We start from the raw sequence: 22,033 nt of genomic DNA, 5'->3' as shown, positions 1-22,033 counted from the left end.
ATTGGAGTGTGCAGTGTAGAGCTGTAAATATGGCTCTGGCTGTGAAGATGCAGTAAGAAAGGTAAGGAACAGTAAGACTGGAGAGTCTGAACTTAAGTAGAAAGATATCTGCGATTCTTTTGTTTCTCCCTGTGGTAGACACTACCAATACTACTAATGAACATCCATTTTCATCAGGTTATTATGTCATTCCCTTGATAAATAAAACTGATTTGGATGTAATGTGTCATTTATTTCCTTTTGCCATAACAGTAAATCTTTTTTATATGGCGTAAGTTTAAAAGTTCCAGTGAATATTTTCATTATAAAAAGTTTCAGTTATTAAGCAAATTACTTGTTGCACAGGAGATAAATCTAAACCATTATTATAGGAATTAGCAGTTAATATTAACCTGATAACCTTTCTCATTATTGTTATTAAGCTTAGTTAACTGTGATGCTAATAAAACACATGCATGTAAGTAAACATGGAAATGTCTTTTCAGTTTATTAATTTGGATACCCAAGGCAGAGTTTAATGTGACAGCTGTGTGGGTGGAGATGAGATGTTGATTGAGAAGGAAAAAGAAATTTGAGTGGTTACAAAGAAAAATCTTTTCTGTAGCATTAAAATTACACCTATTATGAAAGACATTTCCTGTCCTACAGAGTGAATTAAGATGAAGTGTATTAAGTGCCTCTGTGGTGTAAGGAAACTTAACCATACAATGAATTTAAATGGGAGATGTCTTTCTGTGCATCATCATGGCTCATGCGAAGTTACTGAGCATAAGAACCTGAAATTTTGAGTCAAAGTCAGTAGAACAATACTAATTTAGCTCTTGGTAGTAAGACACTATCAGTCATGCGTAATGGAATCAAATTGTGTTCCCCAGAGATTATGTAAGAGGGAGAGATGATGACAACTAAAGCAGTGAGATAAGGTTTTTATATTCTTGATCTTCAGGATAAGAAAAAAAGGAAGAACACCACAGTGGAAAAAGATAGTACTAAAAGTACAAAATTATAGCATATTTAAGCATGTTTCTTAATTAACTGTGAAAGTCAATATCCAAAGCAGCAAAACATTCTGCATGTTTTCTGTTCTTTACCTGGGTTATCCACCACTACTGTCTGTTAACCTTGTAGGCTCTTCTGACTTTTCTGGAGTATCATAAGTACTTTTAAATAGCTCAGATAAAGTTTCTTTTAGGCAATGCATCTTTGTTTAAAGTTTAAGAAATGAAGCTGTTAATAAAAATCCTTTGATTATTTTAATCTGTAATATACTTAACATTAAGGAAACTAAACTACTGTTATATATCTACCTGTTCTGGAGGTGACTATACTTCTGTGATTTTTGTCTGTAGGCAATTAAAATGATAGAGACAAATTATAAAATGTAAATAAGGTTAGAAAAAAATATTTATTTTGTACAGTGGCAAACCACATTATAAGAATTCCTGAGATGGACAGAACTAACCTTGAAACTCTATCAGATGTAATTTACAAAGTCAAAAATATCATCAATAATAAATGTAAACCACATCACCCCAGAGTTAGTTTTAGGTAATCCTAAAAGATGACAGCAATATGAATAAATAGGATGTAAAACAGGCTGAAAATCCCTCAATATTTGATTAGTGATTTAGCACAAACTTAGGTGTCTATATGCTGTCTTGTTGCAGTTGAGTTAAAATGGATTCCAATGTATTTCTCTTCTCCTGAAGCTTTTAAATGGCCTTTCCCTTCTCAAGTGTCTAAGAGCATCACAAGAGGAATGGTTCCATCAGATTATCCATGGACTAAAAAGACAGTGTCATAAATTGAAGCTGAAACTAATTGGATGAATAATAAACTTCTTCACTCTGGAAATCCCAGGTTGATTGTCTGCTCTGTTAAAATGATGAAAAGGCATAAAAAAGGAAAGTGGTATAGTTTGGTTGGCATTTAAATGGTTGAAATGCAAACTTCCAGCTACTTCACTGTTGGGAGTTGTATATTCCAAAGAGTTGAGGGGAACTCCAGTGCCAAGGCTTACGTAATATTTCCTAAAATTCTTGAAAAGCCATTTGGTATAGCTGAAGCCAGAAGGTTTTAAGCTGAAAGCATGTTCAGGGTTACTGTATCAGTACAATGAGATTTCAGGCCATAAAAAGAAAAATGAAGTACATTTTGTTTGTGTACGATTCATGCTTGAATTAAATTAATATTCAAATAAATAATTTTCAGACTATGTTCCATTTTTTCAACTTCCGAGTTAGGAATCATCTGTCTTCACTGAGATGGGACATACAGTGATGGGTATCTTAAATATGCCTCTTTCCTCAGCCCTCAAGGCCTGTTGAATCATCCACTGGGATGGTTATGGTTTAATTGAGAAATGATTGCACATTGAATAGGGTAAGTGGAATCTTAGAATCATTGCTCGTTGTTTCCTGAACTGGAGCAACGTCTTGAAAGAAATAATGAGACTAGTTTCATTGCAGAACCATGCTTTTTGTCTTCATTGGTTTTGTGAACCTATGATAAAAAACTCAGATTCTCGAGCTGGGAAAAGCGGCTAACACCTTGTTTTCAAGAACTGCATGTAGCTGAAGAATATTTCCTAAATAGAATTGCTAGAACGCATGTTATGTTTGGATTTTTCAAATGTAAGTGGAAAGTTAGATTCACGTGGAAATGGTTCCGATAAAGAACCTGTAATGTGGTCAGTATTTCTGAAATTATTGAAGGTATTTTAGAGGTTTAAGTATTAGTAGGAAAAAGTTAAAAGACAGCAAAATGCGGCCCTCTCGTAAGGAGCCAGTAAAGATTTTTTCATGTTCTAATCATCACCTTCCAACCCTTTTCACCCCCAAAAAAACTAAACAAAGAAAAAACAAGAAAAACCACCATAGATTTTCCTGTTGATCATGTTATTCCTTCAGAAAACATGTATGTGCTTTTCTTTGTTCTGTGTATGATAAAGCGAACCAGAAGTTTTTAAAGTTTGTGTGATAATTTCTCCCCATTTTAATTAACAGTAAACTGAGCACATACTTCAGTGGATGAATATTTTGCTCTCTAGTTTTCTTGCTCATATCTTATTAAACAACTGCATGAGCTGCAACTAAAAGGTAGTTGTTTCTTTATGGGTATAATGCCACTTTTTGTGCTCTTGGTAGAAATACACCAGAATAAGAATGAGACCACCAAACTGTTTTCACAAAAGTAACCAAGTGTTAGTCAACTTATTTTCTTTACTTCTTTTATTCCTCATTCACTACTAAATTTGTAAAGTAAAGATATAAATCGTATATTACATTAATAAACTTATGAAGTATCAGGTTTTCTTCTTTTTGGGCATTCTGTCTGGAATTAACAGTGATTAAATTTTCTGTTTAAGTATGCTGATAGAAAGTGTCCAGAATTTACTAGTAATTGCTTTCATTTTGTAGGGTATCTATCATTCTGGACTTTATTGATCCAATCTTTTTTTTTGTGTTTTGTTCCTGTGGGTTTTTTAATACTTCCAATCAGGCATCTTGTTTTTTTTCAGGGCTGAATGTTATGTTCTATTATTGCTATTTTCTGAATAATCTCATGAATTTTGGTAACTGTTTTTTTAATCCTGCATTAAAACTCTTCTTTATGTATCAAAACATTCAGAACCTTTTCAAAAGCACTACCTAAATGATATATGTTGTCAAGTTCTGTGAAAAGCATGTTCCAGCTGGGAAAAGGAGCAGCAGAAGTTTAATATGTAAAAGTGAAATCATTCCAAATTTGAGAAGACATATAGCTGGATTTACACAGGAAGAAAATGCTACAGAGAAGTGCATTCATCAGAAAACATGAAAATCTAAATTTAAATCATATGCTAGCAATGGTCTGAGTGTCACGTTCCCCCCATCTTTTCAGAATAGTTTCTTAAAGAATAATGAGAGGGTTAAAGAAATTAGAAAATAAGTACATCTTTTCATGCCATCTCATTTTTTGCAGATGGAAAACTGTCCAAATAAGTAGTTGCTAAAATTTTGCATTCTGCACTGCTAGAGAAATATGATACTGTAAAAGATTATTTTCAGAGCTAGGACTTTTGCTTTCTTTTTTAGAGTATCAGAATAATGTAAAGACATAACATCCTGTGTTAGAAACAGGAGCAAAAAATAACAACTATATAATATATGTATTATAGATATATATTCTATATATAACTACATATTCTGTATATTCTGTGGTAAGAAGCTAATTATTGCATTGAAACCACAGGTCAGTAAGACTGAATTTTTACTTCACCATCACAGAGCTGAGGCAAGTGACATTCTTAGAGTGCGAAGGTACAAAGCTGATGTTGTTGAAGCTAAAAGGCAACCAGTGGTGCTGAAAACTCAACAATGATGACCAAAGTTAGAAAGCAACAACTGAAGCAAAAATAGTGACAATGTGAGGGAAGCTCTAGGGGTAATGATATGAGGAAGGGAAGGGAAGGGAAGGGAAGGGAAGGGAAGGGAAGGGAAGGGAAGGGAAGGGAAGGGAAGGGAAGGGAAGGGAAGGGAAGGGAAGGGAAGGGAAGGGAAGGGAAGGGAAGGGAAGGGAAGGGAAGGGAAGGGAAGGGAAGGGAAGGGAAGGGAAGGGAAGGGAAGGGAAGGGAAGGGAAGGGAAAAACAACACTACAGCACAGTTCAGCTGGTTACAGATCTAAAATTCTCTGTTGCAGAGCAAACAGTTACTTTCATGACACTGTTATTCCTAATGGTAAGAAATGTGAATTAAACTCATGATCTGCTAAGAAAATAAGAATTACGTTACAGAAGAGTTGTCTGCCAAATGGCTTTTTAGTGTGCAGTTGCTTGGTTGGTTTGTATTTCAGATGCAGCCAGGTAAAGGAAATAGCAAAGGACCACATTACATCCAATGTTGCATGGGGTAATCAAGCAAATAAATTTACAAAGTAGTCCAAAACTTTTGCAAAAAGTAACACTTTGGTGAGAGGTTCTGGCAGGTTACCGTCACATCTTGGGTATGGATTTTTTTTTAGACTAAGAATAAAAACACTACTATAAATCTAAGTAAGGTATTGGTAAAATAAAGTTATTAGATAATACTACATTAGAGGCTTTTCTTAATAGGGTAGAAATACATATGGAATTTGTTTTCTCAGCCTTTCTTGTTGCAGCTTCTTCAGTTCATTTTTATGCTTTTGTAACTTTTGAAAGCAGAGAACTGAATAATTCTTTCCAATTATTTTTCCTACTTCAAGCTTAGCAGTAGCACAGGAGATTTCCAGTCTCTTATGCTCACGAATCTGCATCTTAACAAGCAAGATTTTTAGAAAGTAATCTTTGCCTTCCCTTCCAATTTGCAGTTTCATGGATTTCAGGGTTTGTTTTTATCTTTTTTTCATATTTTGCAACTTTTTTTAATGTATTTTGTCAAGTACAGTAATAAGCTTCTGGAAGACTTGAATAAAGCCATTTATTCATAAGACTGACCCTGTGCCTTATACCTTGTGCATGTGTAGGTAAGTAGTTTGGGCTACTAGTGTGTTTCTAACCAGTGTCTAATTTAGGACTGTAGGTAGATGTCTATATCAAAGAGGTGGTGTTAAAGCTTGTATTTCCTTGACGTTGCCTATTGGGATCTGCTTCCTTTCACCATCAGTCTTTGCTTTCTTTAATCCTGTTTTTCTTCATTTGACTTTTATCGTTCTATATATAAGAAATTTGGAAGTCTCAAACCTGAATCAGGCTGCTAATCTCTAATGATGTGTGATGATGTTAACATTGACATTTCTAAATCCTTTTACTCATGCTCAGGTTAATTGAAACTATATAATTGAAATTTCAGATGTCTGAGTATTTTGGGTTTAATTTTGAATGTTTCTAATGTAAAAATGTTAATATGAACATTGATAGGATTAACACAAGTATATTGTTACAGGGTGCAGATATTATTTATGGATGTAACATGTTTGAAGTATCTCTCATGAATTATCTGTGCGTGTAAATAGAAACATCTTACAGTTCTTAAAGTTTGTAGTCATCCCTGGGATGAGTAATGCTTAAAAAAACAACCCTATTCAAGAATCAGTTAACTCTGCTGAAGTTTGTATTTCCTGAAATTGTGAGATATAGCTCCCCTGATGCATTCGTGCTTCACTATGGTATTCAGGCAAGTCTCCTCTTCAGAACAGATGTTACGCACATTAGTAACCATCTCTTTTTGTTTATACAGTTTCAGCTAAACAGTTAAGTGAGTGGTTTAAGATCTTGCTAAATTAGTGAAATTGTTTCATCATTAATTACTTTTTCACATCTGTAAAAGTTATAATGAGACAATAAAACACTGAAAGTGACTGGGACTTCGCCTCTGAGAAGTTTCTCTGCTAAACTATTAAGCAATATGACACTAAAGAGAAAGCTAATGTCTTATCTAAAAGCAGAGAAAGATAAAGCAATCCAGCTGCTTCAGTTTACATCAAATAAATAACCAAAGAATTGTGTGCAATAAAATTGAATGATTTCTGATTCTTATAGTTTTAAAAAATCCTTTACTACCAATTTACAGAATATTGTAAGATATTGGGGAATAGTTATTTCCATAACTGTCCAAAATTTGTGTGCGCTCCTTGACAGCTCATCCTTTAAAGTTTTTGAATCTTCTTTCCTCTTTTATGTAGAACACACAATGGAAAATCTTACTACACATTTTTGCCACGGGTGAGTGTATTGGTACAGTACAGAGTGCAATGCACAGTTTTATATTTAAGTACAGTCTTTCATCTTATGAATTTCAAAGCTTTAGTTCGTAGATGTACCTTTGTGGCTTTCTGAGGTATCCACACACCTGCTGTTTTCCTTGACAATGTTGATATAGACGCTGCTATCACCATGGGAATGGTACTCCTGAATGAAGCTGCTACCTCCAAAGGGGATGTTGGAAAAAGGAGAAGTAAGTTATTTAGTACAACTAAGACAATGTTTAGACAATTAGAAGACATTGAGAATTACAAATTAATATCTCATTAAGTTTGTAGAAGCCAATTTTTACCTATTGTGGGGTGGAGAAGATGAAAGTAAAAAAAAGAATCCGTTGACAAAGCTGCATTCACATGAAGTTGTAACAGTAAAAAAAAAATGTTTTAAGCATAGTCAGCCAAGGTATAGCTTGGCCTAATATCTTCACCACATAGTATGGAATAAATGCTTTTTGGATTTTGATTTATATTGAAATTCAGTGGCATAAAGAACAGGAGTTTCAAAACATTTTTTCAAAAATAATTTAGACATTTAAGGTGCTTAAGATGACAGCATCCAAAGGAATGTGAAAATTCTTTTACTTGGTACGCTTTGCCAGTATCACGTTTCCAAAGGAAGGTGAAAGCCCAGCAGAAGATGTAATACAGAACATATCCTAATCTGCAACATCAAGATTCTTAGCCTGAAGTGCTAGTTTTACATTTTTCTGAATGTTGTTGTCATTCAAAATATTTGCAATAATTTTTTGGCAATGAGTTGTGTAAACATACAGTATGAAAATATTTCATCCAGATTTAAACTTCCTAACTGCTATGTTAACCAACCTTTTACTGAGTATGACATAGGTTGAAACAAATATGCCAATCTGCCTTTGTACCTTCTATGTTTTTTTCATATCCCCTGCCTCTTTGTCACATAAGGTGTTGAAGATTTTGAACGCCACCAGACATTCTACGCTGCTTCCTCTTGCTTTCTAGATCGGTTCTTTAGCTTCCTCTATGTAATACACAGTATTGCAGATTGGGCTGGCCAATTATTTTCTATAAAAGAATTATGTAATTCTTCATAATAGCTGGTTGAATGTTAGCTAGACATCTCTAATTTATAGTGATTTGCAAGTCTACTTTATTGAGCTGTAGATGTATAATTTAATACTGAATATCCTCTACAGCGTCTAGCTTTAATACTGATGTCAAAAAAGACAGTGACATGAGTTTAATTGGAATATGATCTTAGATCACAGTTGAGATCTGGGTCTGTGAACTTGAACACAGCAAAATGAGAAAGGGCTGCAGTACAAATTCAGACTCTCTGCTGTGACCGTTATGTGAATGCTTTCCTTGTACCTGCCTTGCACTGGTCATGCTTTGCAATCAATTAATCCATGCTTTGGAATCATATTTGTGAATGGTAATTTCTTTATAATGAAGTGTGTTTATAAGATTTGTACATGGGTAGTTTTCTCAAAATAGCTGCAGAAATTTTATATTTCAATTGACGTGTGTCAGTTTCCACATGGTCAGTTTTAATGAAAAAATGCGTCTTTGTCAGCTTCCCTGTCTTCATGGTTGCTCATCCTTCTCTCAAAGCCAGCACACTTTTGAAGCATGAATATTACCATTAAATAGCAAAGGTTTGGCTAAAGTAGGAATAGTATAAGAAAAAAACGTTTTAAAATCGAAGTAGCTCACTAGAACCAAAACATTACTGAATGTAGATGAGCTGCATCTCAATTATATACATCAGCTTGTAACATGTTGCCTTTTTTTTTAACTTATTTACATGCAATTGAGCAAGCTGTCATGATCAAAAAGGTTTTATGCTATTATTACACAGAGTGCCAACTGGTATTCCAAATTTTATTTGCTAATTTATGCGCTTACTTTGCTAATTCATTTTTTGCCAGAAAAGGCTCAAAGCACTTGCATCTGGATGCTATCAGAAGGTCTGCGTCATTGTTATTTATCTTCAAAACCTAAAAAATTATATACCTATCAAGTTAAAAGTGATTTTGCTGCCAGCCTTGGAACTTTATCTAGTTCTTAGTAGCTAAAACATTTCACTGTTTAAAGTAGTTGCTAAACCGCCTTTGCTGTTACTTCAGCCTTAGATGGTTGATTAGAGATAACATGATTATATTAGTGAAGGAGCATTTTTCTAAAGATAAAATTGTTTTCCAAAAAGAACAAGCAAATACCTGGAATTACATTGCCTGATACATATAATTTACAGGGTTATTAAATCCATTATCAGCAGTAAGGTGTTTGCATCCACATACATTTGAGTTGCAAATTGCTACACATTTTTCCTGAAAATACATTTACACTGACAAGTCATTTTTTTCTTTATAACCATAAATATTATTTTCATATGTGTTTGAAATCCTGTCAAAAGATAGTGGGCACCAGTAGTCAATGCAGTAACATGTTTTTATTTAACTGTGTCAAAATTCTCTGTAAATGATTGACATAAATAATATTCTGTGTAGATATTCCAGTTTTAGATTTTTTGTGTGCTAATAAACAAAGTTATTTTCTTTCCAGTAATATGTCTGGTAGGCCTGGGCCTGGTCGTCTTTTTCTTCAGTTTCTTGTTGTCGATATTTCGCTCCAAATACCATGGCTACCCATACAGGTAATCTCTCATTAGATTCTTATCTTATAGATTTTAATAACTTTGTATAAGTTTAAGTATAGCTTTCAGGTAAACAGCTTTGATTTTTACCACTGCAGTCTATGAGAGCTGGAAGAAGCAAGAAGAATAAAAATTAATTCAAGCAAACCAAAAAAGGACTGGAAAGATAATGTTGTAAGATGACTGATAAGGCAGATCAGATAAATGAATTTAAGCACGCACATGTGACCTACACACTGCCCCATGAAAAATGCAATATAAAATGTGCTTGAGTTTATAAACCTTTATTGGGTATTTATTTGTGTGTCTTTATAACTAAGATATACGTAATGCACAAAAACACCAAACCAGTGTACAGTGCTAAATCACTAAAAGTACCTTCTTTTATTGTCAGTCACACCAGAGAGGTAATAAAGCATTATAGTATTTCTGAATTATAGGGACAACTGTCAATTAAACAGTTACAATTTGTCTGAGAAGCAGAAAAAGTAGAAAAATAGTAAAGAAAACACAGTTCTTGCCTTTTGTAGGTGGATGTTTTCAACTGGGAGGTCACCTGCAGAGGTAGTCTAGACTTCTGATTCACATCTTCTTGCTGATCCGTTATATGGCCCATTGCATTTTCTTGTGATCCTGGTACCATTTTCAGATGTACATGAAAAACCCTGGCTAGATGAAAAAGTGCAGTTAAAGAAATCTGCAGTACTATAGTAATGACGAACGAGGCCACTGAGTTAAAAGCAATAGAGTGACATTTCCTGACTCATCAAGTTTGTGGAACAAGACAGAGACCTGTTGATTTTTCTCTTCCAAAGCTTTGTTTTGTAGGATGGCTAAATAATTTTAATGAAGAATGCTTTCTCTATTGCAATATTCTCCAGGAATTTTGTTTGATTGACTTTTGATTCTATTTGAATTTTTGCTGGTTTTCCCATTGCTTCAGTCTTTGCTCCTTTTAAACTTCTTTTTTTCCTGTAGAGTTCTCTATATATACTTATGTATTCAGTTGACATAATCTTAACATGCAATACTAGGCTTTACAATAGAGCATGACTGCTGTTTTCCCTCCTCTAGTTGGCCACAGTGCATCTAAAAAGATTAGTTTCTCCTTATTTCCAGTGAAATTTGTTTCTATAAACTATTAGACTAGTCCTTCACAGAATATTACTCTACATTACTGTTACCATGTTTGGAAGAGTAAGTGGATGATGTGTGTTGCAATGTAGATACAGTAACATTTTGCGGAAAGATCTGCCATGATGAAATGTCGACTAATAGATATGTAAGAGAAACATTAGTACAGCAGATTCAGAAAGTTATATTTTGAAGTAGAGGACAAAAGAACTATCCGTTAACAGTTCTATTATTTTTATAGCCACTGTTAAAGAATCATATGAGGAATACTTCAGTTTTTCACAGATACTTCTAATTATTGATTTCTATGACTAGGTCTTGTGATTAGTGCAGCAGCCCACTTAATGTTGTGTTGGTAAAAACTCCAACTTGCAAAGCCAGTTTAGATCTAACATTTGAGCTAATACATAAAATTTTTCTATTACTTTTTCCTGTGAGACTTTAGAACTATTTTCTTTACTGAGCTTGGTCAATTTATGCAGATGAATTGACATTTAGTTTAGATTGCCTCGGTTTTAGCATTTAATAACATCATTCTCAAGACAAAGAAACTCTTACTTGCAATATGCACAGAAGGTGTATTTCTGCTTTTTATTCCTTTCTGCTAAGGAAAGAAGTCTGTAAAGGGCCCAGTAGTATCATATTCCAAGGCTTCATCAGTATGGAGTTAGTAGTTTGCCATCTGGGATAGTCTGTATGGCTTCTCAGCATCCTCTCAGGAGACCGCCTTCTAGCTTGACTGACGTGGGGTAAAAGACAGGATCCAGTTTTCCTAAGCACGAAGTATTCATACATCCCATTAAGTGCTTAAGTCTTGAACCTAAAACAAGAAGGAATTAGGAGCTTGATGTGCAGCTCATAAGCTCATTTGATTTGCACTGCCAAGGAATGTCAACCCACAGTCTCAGCTCACTTGCATCTTCTCATAACAAGTTCACTAAAAGGGAAAAGCAGTTGTTGTGTTTGTTGCCGTGCAATTTAATAGCCACTAAAGAAATCTGACAGTCATACTAGTTTCATTTTTAGTTCTTTCATCTTAGGAGTATTCTTATCACCTGTTAACAACATGTTTATATGACTGTGCCAATTTCCAGACCTTGCATGGCTTCTGTGAATGTTTGCACTAGGGTTTTTTGACTGCTGTATGATACCAAGGATGTCTGAGGTTGAACAGTACCTTGTGAGCATTAGTATCCGCTGTGAGCTGGCATATATACACAGTACCATTGATGTTCTTGCAGAGCTAATTGCTCAGTTGTACTACATATCTTGTAGTATCACGTACATATAGTAAGCTTTAAGAATCTTAATTTAAGTAATGTAGGGGTTGTCCTTCTTTTCTCCCTAATTTGTTTGCTTTAAATTTTGGGTGGGATGGATTTTTTCTTTCCTCCCCCTGCCCTCCCTTACAACCGAACCTGTATTTAGTGAAATATCAGACATCTTTTCTTTAGAGTGCCCAGCAGAAGTTGGAGCCATGTGTAGATTTTGTACTCTTCTGTTGGTATCCAAGCTGCAAAAAAGGGACATCGAGAACATCAGGGGTTTGGAGGGGAAGAGGAAGAGAAAGAGAATTCTGAATTCTAATAAACGTTTAAAGAAATGTAGTTTAAATGCAATGCATGTAGAAAAGAAGTACATGTATTAGTATGTTAAAGTTGGTGAAGAAATAAATAAAAGAAATCCAAGATATTGCTGAATTAATGATTCATCACACATTACAATCCTGTTAAAATAGATAGTGCTGTATCATGTTGTTACTGTGAAGGAATTATTAGATCCATAAACCAAATCCCACCTGAAGGAGCTAAGTAGATTCAATATCACAACTTTTGTTTGTTTGTTTGTTTGTTTGTTTGTTTTGTTTTTTCAACATTGTTACTGATCCTGCAGGATTAAGCAAGATCTTACAGGCTTACTTGGACTGTCCTAGATTCTTCATGTTTTCATGGGTATAAATTAATCATTCAATCTTTAATCCTGACTCACTGCAGAATTACTGGAAACCATCACTAGAACTGATGTTTTTGCTTTGCTATTATCAAATTTCATTTGCTAGTTTGCCAAATGTGTCATTTACTTATCTGGTCCTTTCCAGTGTTAAATCTTTCAAGTTTCTGTTGGTCTTTTGGGTAGCTCGCAACCCATTTCCTGTTATTTTAAAGAAACATACTGTTGATTCTTTGACACTTCAGTGATCTCATCCATGTAATCCTCATGGCAATGTCATAGTGTTTCTTAGGAGAAGCCTCTTTGGTTTATGTCCATAGTCCTTATGAATTTTAATGAAGTGAACCTGCAAAACACTAAGGAGGACCAAGTATATAAACTTTGTTATTTTCTCTTTCCCCTTTGAATTTAATATCCTGCATTTTAACTTCAGTCATCTCTGCCGGTATACAGTCATCTGTCTCAATTCTTTAGGATCTTCCAAGGAGTTCCATGCCCCATCAATCAATCCCAGTGTAGATATATCTTAAGATGTGAAATATGTCTGTCTTTTTACTTTCACTGGTTGTAGATTTCACCTTGAAACTATCAGTCTTTATGTGGTAAATTGTCCTCAGGCTAGTAAAGCTTTGCCTTTAACAATACTAACAACAACGCATACTAATGATCTGTCATAAAAAAAGAATGTTTATGTTGGCTTGCCTAAAGCAACAGTTAAAGAGAACTGAAATTGTTTTAATGCTATGTGCATCAAGCATCAACTTCACTGTTCTACTTTTAAAAAGTCAAGTATACTACATTGTTTCTGTTCTCTGGCACTGAAAAACCAAATAAGTCCTTTCCGAAGCAGCATGCATCAATAAAATTGAAGCAGTAGCACAACCTGCTGTGCATCCTCTTTCTCTCCAGTGACCTCTGTGTACTGAAGATAAACCAAAACAGAGGTGGATAAACATAAAGCAGGAGTCAAAAACAGGAGAAAGACTGTTATTTCCATTTCTAGTGTGCATATATTAAAGTACTGGGAATGCTGTTATTTCTTTGACCCTGGTAATGCCATTGTCATTGTTAATTTCTGTGACAAACACAAAAGTGTCCAGAGGACTGCTAGATAAGTGCACAGGTCTATCAATGTGCTCTTTAGAGGGCATGTATGTAGGAAGGGAGAGTAATTTTGTTTACCTTTTTTTCGTCCACTTCAGACATTTTCCAATTAAGGTTTTGATTCTTACTTCCATAGAATTTTCTTCTTGAAGGCTAGGGTTAGGGAAAAAAATGATTTAATTAAGATGCTGGTAAAATACCTTTATACAATAAAGCATTGGAATGGGAGAGGTGATGCAAAACGGAGGTCATCATGAAGGTTACTTACTGAGCAAACACAATTGTGATGGATGAGCTAGCATGTAACAAATCTCTCTGCTAGAGTCATTTTTATGATGGCAGGGCTTTTTCATGCCTGCACTAATCCACCTTTTTATGGGAACTAGATGAAATTTTTCATTTTGCTAAAACTTTCATTTTAATTGCTGTCATTAACTGTTGAAAGATAATGCAATAATTTTATTTTATACTGTTGAACATTTTCTCCTTTATAATGCTTTCTGGATAAGATTGTTGATATATCTAAGAGAATCTTTTCTGGAAGCATTCTCACCCCAATATTTGAAGTGAATAAGTGATATATTAAGTATCAGGTACTCAGTGATTGAGCAATAAAATTTCTTTATATCAACACAGAATTTTATCTGTCAACTAATACACATGGGAATGACAGAGACTGTTCTTAACTATAAGCCAAAAGCATGAACTCCGATTTAGCTTTGTTAGTCAGAGAAGAACTTGGAGGGCTCTCTGGAAACCTCGCTTTAGGCAATTTCAGTCCAAAACCCACAATGAATGTTAAAAAGAATGAGAAGGATGGTAAGAACAAATCAGAAGACATCAGTACACTAGCACAGTATTGCATTATAGGGAATGTTAGGACTGCACATATTTGTAACACTGGTGTTTTTTGGGAGGACAGACAGATGCAAGTCTTATCCACTGTTTACTGATGTTAAAAAAAAGTCCCACTTTTTTTCATTAACTAGCTGTCAAGGGTTTAGATTGTGGGGTGACAATAAAACCCTGGCAGATGTATTGTTAACCCCCTCTTCCCCCCTGCCTTCCCCCTTTTGCCCCTCCCTCTCCCCGCTTCCCACCAAGGACAGGCGATCAGGAGGGAAAGAAGGACCGAGAGAAGAGAGTTGGAAAAATTAAAAATGTTTTACTAATGCTACTAATAAGAATAGAGAAAATAATACAAAATATACAAAACCAATCTTGAAAGTCTCAGCAACTGTAGAGTCAGCACCCAAAGTCCTGGATTGGACTCTGCAGCCAACCGGAGCTGGATTCAGTCTATCACTAGGCCTCAGTTCGCAGGGACGACTAGCAAGGTCCTCTCCTAATGTCGGCCACAAGCAGAAGGGAAAAGAAGGAAAAGGGACGAGATCCTCGTGATCTCCCACTTTTATATGAAGTATTCATGTGAATGGAATGTTATACACAGTTGGTCAGTTTCTTGGTCACCTGTTTCTCGTTGTCCCTCTCGCGAGATGTCCATCCATGCTTATCAATAACTTTGCATTCCATTGCTAGGTTTACCAAAACATGTATCTGGTTCTCCAGGAAAATGCAGCTAATATGAAAGCTTTAGCTGACAGGCAAATTCACTAAAAAAGAAACTTGTTTTTTTAACAAAACCAGGACACTAGCTTACATTAAATAGCTTATTCAAGATTTTTTGGTACCTGCAGTTGAGTGTTTCATTATCAGATTAACCTTTGTAGCCATTGTATTTGAGCATTGAAAAGAAAAGTGTGAAGAGTTTTTAGTCAAACCATTAAAAAAAAAAAAAAAAAAAGAAAAAAAGAAAAAAATCAGCCTTCTGAACTATGTATTGGTGGAATGGAAAATACATATTCTGCATTGATGAGAAGAGAAAATGAACTAAACTGTAAGAAAGCATGATAAAAGATGCCTTATTTTCATAAAAAATCATAAATGTTAAGTCAGACATGAAGTATTCATTCATTGCTTACAGAAAAACAGTCAATGCAACAAGAACAGAAAAATTGCAAGATGCCCCAGAGCTTGAAAATTCCTCTCATTTATGGTATACACCATACAAGAGATGTTTGTCCTCATTGTAATTCAATTAGTTTCAGTAAAGAAATCTGATATAACACTGAGCAATTGAAATTAAATGAAAGTGAATGAAATGGAATAGTTATTTCTTGGAAATATGCTGGTAAAACACCAGTAAGTAAAAGAACTAGTATAATATGCAGACATATAAAATTAAGTTTATTAATAAACGTGAACACTACTAACAACTGTTCAGGTCTTCTATGTTGATTTCATGCATAATTGAATTGATTCACCTGAAGTTTATGAACTGGTAAATCTACCTCTGATAAACACCAAGATTGACATTCAGGTCTTAGTGCTCAGCAAAATAAGCTACTTTCTTCTAAATGGAAGAAATCAGGGTTATTTTAAAAGACAGGAAAACAATAACACACAGTTGTCAAAGCAAAACATCTTACATTTATCATTTTCTATACTACTACTCTTAATGTGGGTAGACACCATGTCCAGACCTCATTCAAATGGAAGGCAGAACAGCTCAGTCTCCTCTGTTCATCCAAACCATCCAACAGGACACTGAATTCATGAACATCTACATGTTCAGTGCTGGTTTCTTGTCCTTTAAAGAATGGGAGATCTGAATTCCAGGTGTCTGGCCCCATAGCAGATCTCTTAACAAGGATGCTCTTCTTCTGTGGCAAACAGTTTGCATGCTTTTCTATGATCAGGACCTACCTTACCTGATTGCCACCATTAAGCATCTCCCTTATTGCTTTTGTGGCTTTCCTGAAATTCTAGTTTACAGTTTACTCCTACCTATTTTACCCTTTCCAGTTAGTTGATGTCAGTTTGGCCATACTTCCCTCTTCTGTTTCCTCCTGCTTTGCGTAAGGGGACATGGTTTCATCTATATTTTTGCAGATCTGTCAAAATAGATGTTGTCCAATTTGTTATTCCAGATTTTTCAGAAACTCTGCCCACCCACACCACCTTCATTTTGGGTATTGTCTAGTACTTTTTTTTTTTTTTTTTTATGGTGTGTTGGCTTTTTGTGTTTTTTCCACCTTGGACTTTTTCCTTCTGTCTGTACCTAGCCTCCTAAACTTGTTTTATAACTTTGATATAACTATCAGTGTTTACATTACCTTTATTCCATAGTATATCTCTTAGCTGCCAAAGATGCAGTTTGCTTGCAGACAGACAGTAAGGAACAATAGATATATTAACTAAAGTGACATTGCTGTGTTTGTATTTCCTACAGTTATATCATTCATTCTTCTACCCCCCCCAGCCTATCAATTCTACCTTTCCTGATTATTGTAATTTTCAACTCTTAACACTCTGCCCCCCAAACTTTTTCACTACCAGTTTTCATCCTCTTTATTCTCTTCTCCCCTTAATTCCTTCTTTCCTGTACATCTCCTCACTCAGCTGTCCTTGACCTGGGTTATCTCTTTAGTCTCATGTGCTCAGCATTCTCTTCTCCACTCGGCACCCTACATTCACCTCTTCATGCGGTTGCACTTGCTAGTCTTTCCCTTTTGACAATCACTTTACTCTCCAGCACCCAGCCAGTTGCCATCTGTTTTGCCTTGGTTTGTATGTCTTGCCTAATGAGCTTGTCAACTTTTTGCAGCAGGGAACATCTTTATATTGGTACAGTCTTTTAAGCTTATGGCACTTGTATTCATGTTTTGTAATTATTAATTAATTATGCTGGGAATGGAAAACTGGTCAAAGTACTACAAGATGTGTACACTAGAGCACACTGCATATCTATAAGGAGATGAAAGATCTTCCACGCAAAGCTAGAGGCAGTGAAGAAACCCTTCCATTCAGTAGTTTATTGCTTTTGTGTTCATACAGTTAACTTGGTCTGTAGGCATGCACCAGTCTGCGTTCCCATTTCCCAATTTATGAGATAAGCCTTTGGTAAAGTACTCAGAAAAAATACAACACACAATATGTATCTACTTTTTTTAAAAAATACGAAGTTTCACTCCAGGGTTAAAGAAACATCAGTGTAATCTGAAATTATTGATATTTTAACAAAATAAGAAGCTTAAGAGTCTGCAACCCTACAGAAGCTTACTAAATCCTCTGTACCCTCCCCACTCTGGGACCACTTCAACAGGAAAAGAAGAATGTTTTAAATAAATCTGAAACATCTCCTGGGAAAGGTAGTTCTCAGTTTAAGTAGTAAGAGCAGATGCAGAACTTGATTAAAGAGAACAGATGTTTGAAGTGCATTTTGCTTTTTAATTTTTTTAAATACGCAAATTAAAGTTTCAGTCACTTAAGTTTTATTTGATAACTTTCATGCTTGCTTAGTAATTACTAAATGGGATATAAAAACTTAAGAGATTATTACACAAATGTCAAATGATTTTTCAAATGAATGTTTTGAAACCCTTGTTTATTCTTTTCAATAATTATGATGCTGTGGTTTGTATGCATTTTTTCAGCATTTAATCATGTTTTCTTTCTTTTCAGCTTCTTAATTAAATGAATTCAAGAGGGATTCATTTAGAGCTGCTTACCATGAAGATAAGCTATAACTGATAGAACCTGCCCACCAATGTTACATGTATTCAAGAATCTTTTGTTGGTTCATCTGTTTTTGTGATAATTTATATAATATGCTGATAGAGTGAATGCAGTTTCATGCAATTAATGCATAATTTATAGAAACTTACAGTAAACACCTCATTGGGAAGTACTAAAAAGTTATGAATATAGTGTGCTCAAGAATTTAAATAAATTTCATTATAATGAGCTTCTGTTTAGTGGTTCCTCATTAATTTTAGTACCTAAATCCAAATGGTATTGCCAAGATTTTTCACCTGAAGTTTCATATAAGGTTTTGAGAGGTGGTTTAGAACTAAACGAAATCTTATTGTTTCTTCAACTACTATTAAGAGAAATACCATGGTGGAAACTGTAATTCAATGACTACATGCACTTTGCTTTGAAACAGTATCACGTATACATAGACTCTGAGCACCTCAGACATGTTGAACCATTAATATAAAATTATATTCTACATATTTTCATCCTGAATTTCTTCTTTTCCTGACTCAGCTGTAATCAGAGCACATACATTGCCAGTTCATCTCACATGCCAAAGGATGCAATTCAAAATGGTTTGTGGAATCCTGAAGGCATGAAGGCTTAGATCAGTCTGAACTCAGATCCTTTTAAGCTCTTTGGTGGCAAAATGGAAGGATGGGAGGGCACCAATATTTTGCAATCCACAACATGCTTTTCTTTTTCTTGTAAGTAGCTGCAGAAGGAATGTATTATCCAAAATTACGTTTATAAAGCAATACAGATGAGTCTGTTCGAACCAGAGTTACAGCATTTGCCAGTTTTCTGTGTTCACCCGGCTTTATGAAAAGCATGTGTAGGAATTTTTAATGCCATTTAAAAATGCCATTTTTGTATCTACTCACATTTCATATTACATGAAGCTAGGGCAGAATTTGCAAGAGCTTTGTATCAGTGCTAGAAGCTTGTGAAAGGGATGGAGGAATTATCAAGTGTGGTATCTAACAACAGCCTTGGTATAATAGGCATTCAGAGATCTAGTGGGGAAAAAAATAATCAGTATTATACTGTTGCCAAGCTATTGACTTGAGAATGGCCCAGGAGGATATGTGGGTGACAAAGTGGTACCATATGTGAAAGACTGCATGGACGTCTTACAGGAAAAAAAAAAAACAATTGCAATAGGGCTCCATGGTTTGAAGTCTATACTGACCTAGTAAAAAAAAAAAAAAAAATCTAATTCTGAAAGAGAATTAGAACTGTGCTGCTGACCTCTGATCAAGATGACAATAGTGATCAGGAAGTCAGACTTGAGAAACTGGAAGTTTCATACAGGTAGTAATAGTGAGAGATAAAGACCACATCTTAATGGGATTAAGTATTTCAGCTTGTGATGAGGTGTAAAGTATTCCGGTGATATGTGACTGCTTCCTGGAATATCTACTAAGTCTCAAATAATAACTAAATAAAAAGTAACAGCTTGAGTAGTGCATGGGTACTAAAATAAGAGATATTAATGGGAGAAGTACTGCCACAATGCAGTAGGGTTAATACTGTTGCAAGAGAGGAGTCAGAAGTAAAATCTGAACAAATAAGCTGAAGCAATGTATAAATGCAGTGAATAAAAAAAACGCCACACACAAAAACCACAAACAACAACAAAAAATGTAACAGTCCAAATAGCAAGATGCATATGACCAGCAGTGGGCTGGTAAATACTGTGTTAGAAGCCCAGGTAAAACATGTGCTGCAATTCAAAAAAGAAATGAAAAAAAAAAAAAAATTGCATTATAAGAAATTTACTGAGAGGGAGTTCTGTGTTTTGAATGCTGGCAAGGGGAACAGGAAAACTCACAGCACATCACAAGTCAACTGTAAACATGACAGGTCTAAAAAAAAAAACCTGAAGCTGATGCTCAAGGTGGTAGCATGGTAGCACAGAATTCTTCAAATACATCAAAAGTAGGGGACTGTATAGGGAACGTAGTGAGAGCGCTGTTGACAAAAGTTTAAGAAAGTGCACTCACTAATAAAGACACTGACAGAGAAACCAAATTCTCTGTAGCAGCTAGGCCAGAAGATCTAGATCAATGTGGTCTAGCATCTTCTGTGTAATTGCTTTAAATAGATAAGCTAGATCCTGGTAAGACCTCAGGACCAAGTGGCATTTATCAAAGAGCTTTGAAAGAAATCAGATGTGAGGTTGTAGAACTGCTAAGCAAGGTGCCTTTACCTGTCATTATAGATTGCCTCTGTATCAGAGGACTGATGAATTGCCTACACAGCTGTCATCTATATAAAGGAGAGTCTAGAGGAAAGACTGAGCTACAGACGAATGAACAATTTCCGATCCTGACAGGATGGTCAAGTCTGCAATAACGAGTAAGTTTACTGAGAGCAAGGATAAACATAGTCATCTAAGAAAGCTGTAGGACTTGTTTCTACAAGAATTTAAGCTCACAAACCTTGGAGAGGTCTAAAATAGTGTCAGAAAATGCACATGGATAAAAATTCTTTGGCAATACTTTATTAAAGAACCTAACCTGAAATTGAGAGTAATGTCTTCTTGAAAACCAGTTAAAAGGTACCAAGCAAAGGATAGGGTTATTGGTCACTTCTCATGATAAAAAAAGTCAGGAATGGGACCTTCCTGAAGGCTGGTGCTGGGACCACTTGAATACATATTCAGTGACCTTTAGAAGTGCATATGCAGTGCAACCTGCATTCTAGATAAGTTCATATAGTACTGTGCTGATAGAAAAGTCCACAAAAATTTCACAAAACTCAACAAATGGATAAAGAGCTTACAGGTAAGCATCAATGCAAGGAGGAAAAAATAATTCATGCCATATTCAGCTAAAACTCAGCAAAGAGGCAGGAAAGTTATAACTGAACAGATTTTAACAGAATTGTCAGTGTGTACTCACAGCCAAAGAGAAGATGTTTGGTGTCATCAGGAGGGGTATGGGTTACAAGACAGAGGACAACACCCTGCAACTACACAAAATCTCTGTGCACTCCTGTTGAGTGAGTGCTGCCTGTACTTCTGATCTACACATCTTAAAGACACAGGACAGTCAAAGGTACAGAAAAGGCACTGGGAACTTACCAGGGACATAGTGTCCCTCCTTATGAAGAGACACTAAGAAGACTGGAACTCTTCACCTGGAAAAGAAAAAAAAACTGAGGAGTGACTATAATTGTGGCTTACAAGTTTATAAACACATTAGATAACAAGCTGATTACAAAACATTCACTGAATCCTACAATACTAGAACTAATATGCAGCTGATTTAAAATAAAATAAAAGGAAGTACATCCTTACTAATTTTTCAAATTCTCTGCCATAGGAGTTTGTGGAGCTAGATAATATCAGCAGGTTCAGAACAGGGCCAGAAAACCCATGGTCACAAGAAACTCTAAAGGAGAGGCAGAGACAGGTATTGGCAGAGCTCAGGAGGAGAAGCAGCATTTCAAAAGACCCCAATCACAAGGCATGTGGTCAGGCAAACCCTGTAGGTAAAAAAGTACAAAATTTAGCGGAACAAAAATGCACAGAGCAATGTATTTAGATCTCAAGTGCTGAGCAACAAGAACGCGTACAACTACATTTTTAAATATATACAGAAATGTATCATTAACAACTTCAAGACACTTTCATCACGTGATACAGCAAAAATCTTGTGATCTTCTTTTGATGCTAATGCACAACATTTTATGAAGTGCTAGAGTGAATGGTATTTGTTGTAAATCTTTCCTGCCTGTTATGTTCATAAAGAACTAATAACTCAGTTCCTGTCGTATTCCATAGGTGATCACTGCCAGTGCTATGAGTGTACCACCCTCACTACAGCATTCACAGTACTATTGGTACACATTGGAGTTTCAGTTAAAGAACAAACTGAGGCAGT

General features: G+C 35.3%; 1 protein-coding gene across 2 annotated transcripts in view; it reads left to right on the top strand.

The window, feature by feature from the left end:
* Positions 1-18,188, top strand: part of TUSC3 (tumor suppressor candidate 3) — a gene marked incomplete at its 5' end in the record, with an annotated part of 133,891 nt that extends 115,703 nt beyond the window's left edge. For both annotated transcript variants that reach the window (XM_082051659.1, XM_082051660.1), the window contains 3 exons: positions 6,841-6,915; positions 9,266-9,356; positions 18,069-18,188. In XM_082051659.1, coding sequence (XP_081907785.1) covers positions 6,841-6,915; positions 9,266-9,356; positions 18,069-18,084 — 182 coding nt within the window. In that variant the 3' untranslated portion in view covers positions 18,085-18,188. The remainder of the gene's footprint in view (positions 1-6,840; positions 6,916-9,265; positions 9,357-18,068) is intronic.
* Between the last annotated feature and the right edge of the window lie 3,845 nt (positions 18,189-22,033).

This window comes from Streptopelia decaocto (assembly GCF_964273445.1).
Source record: "Streptopelia decaocto genome assembly, chromosome: 4".
In the NCBI taxonomy this organism is placed as follows: domain Eukaryota; kingdom Metazoa; phylum Chordata; class Aves; order Columbiformes; family Columbidae; genus Streptopelia; species Streptopelia decaocto.
The sequence above is the reverse complement of the archived record's forward strand: the minus strand, read 5'-3'. Positions and strand labels throughout refer to the sequence as shown.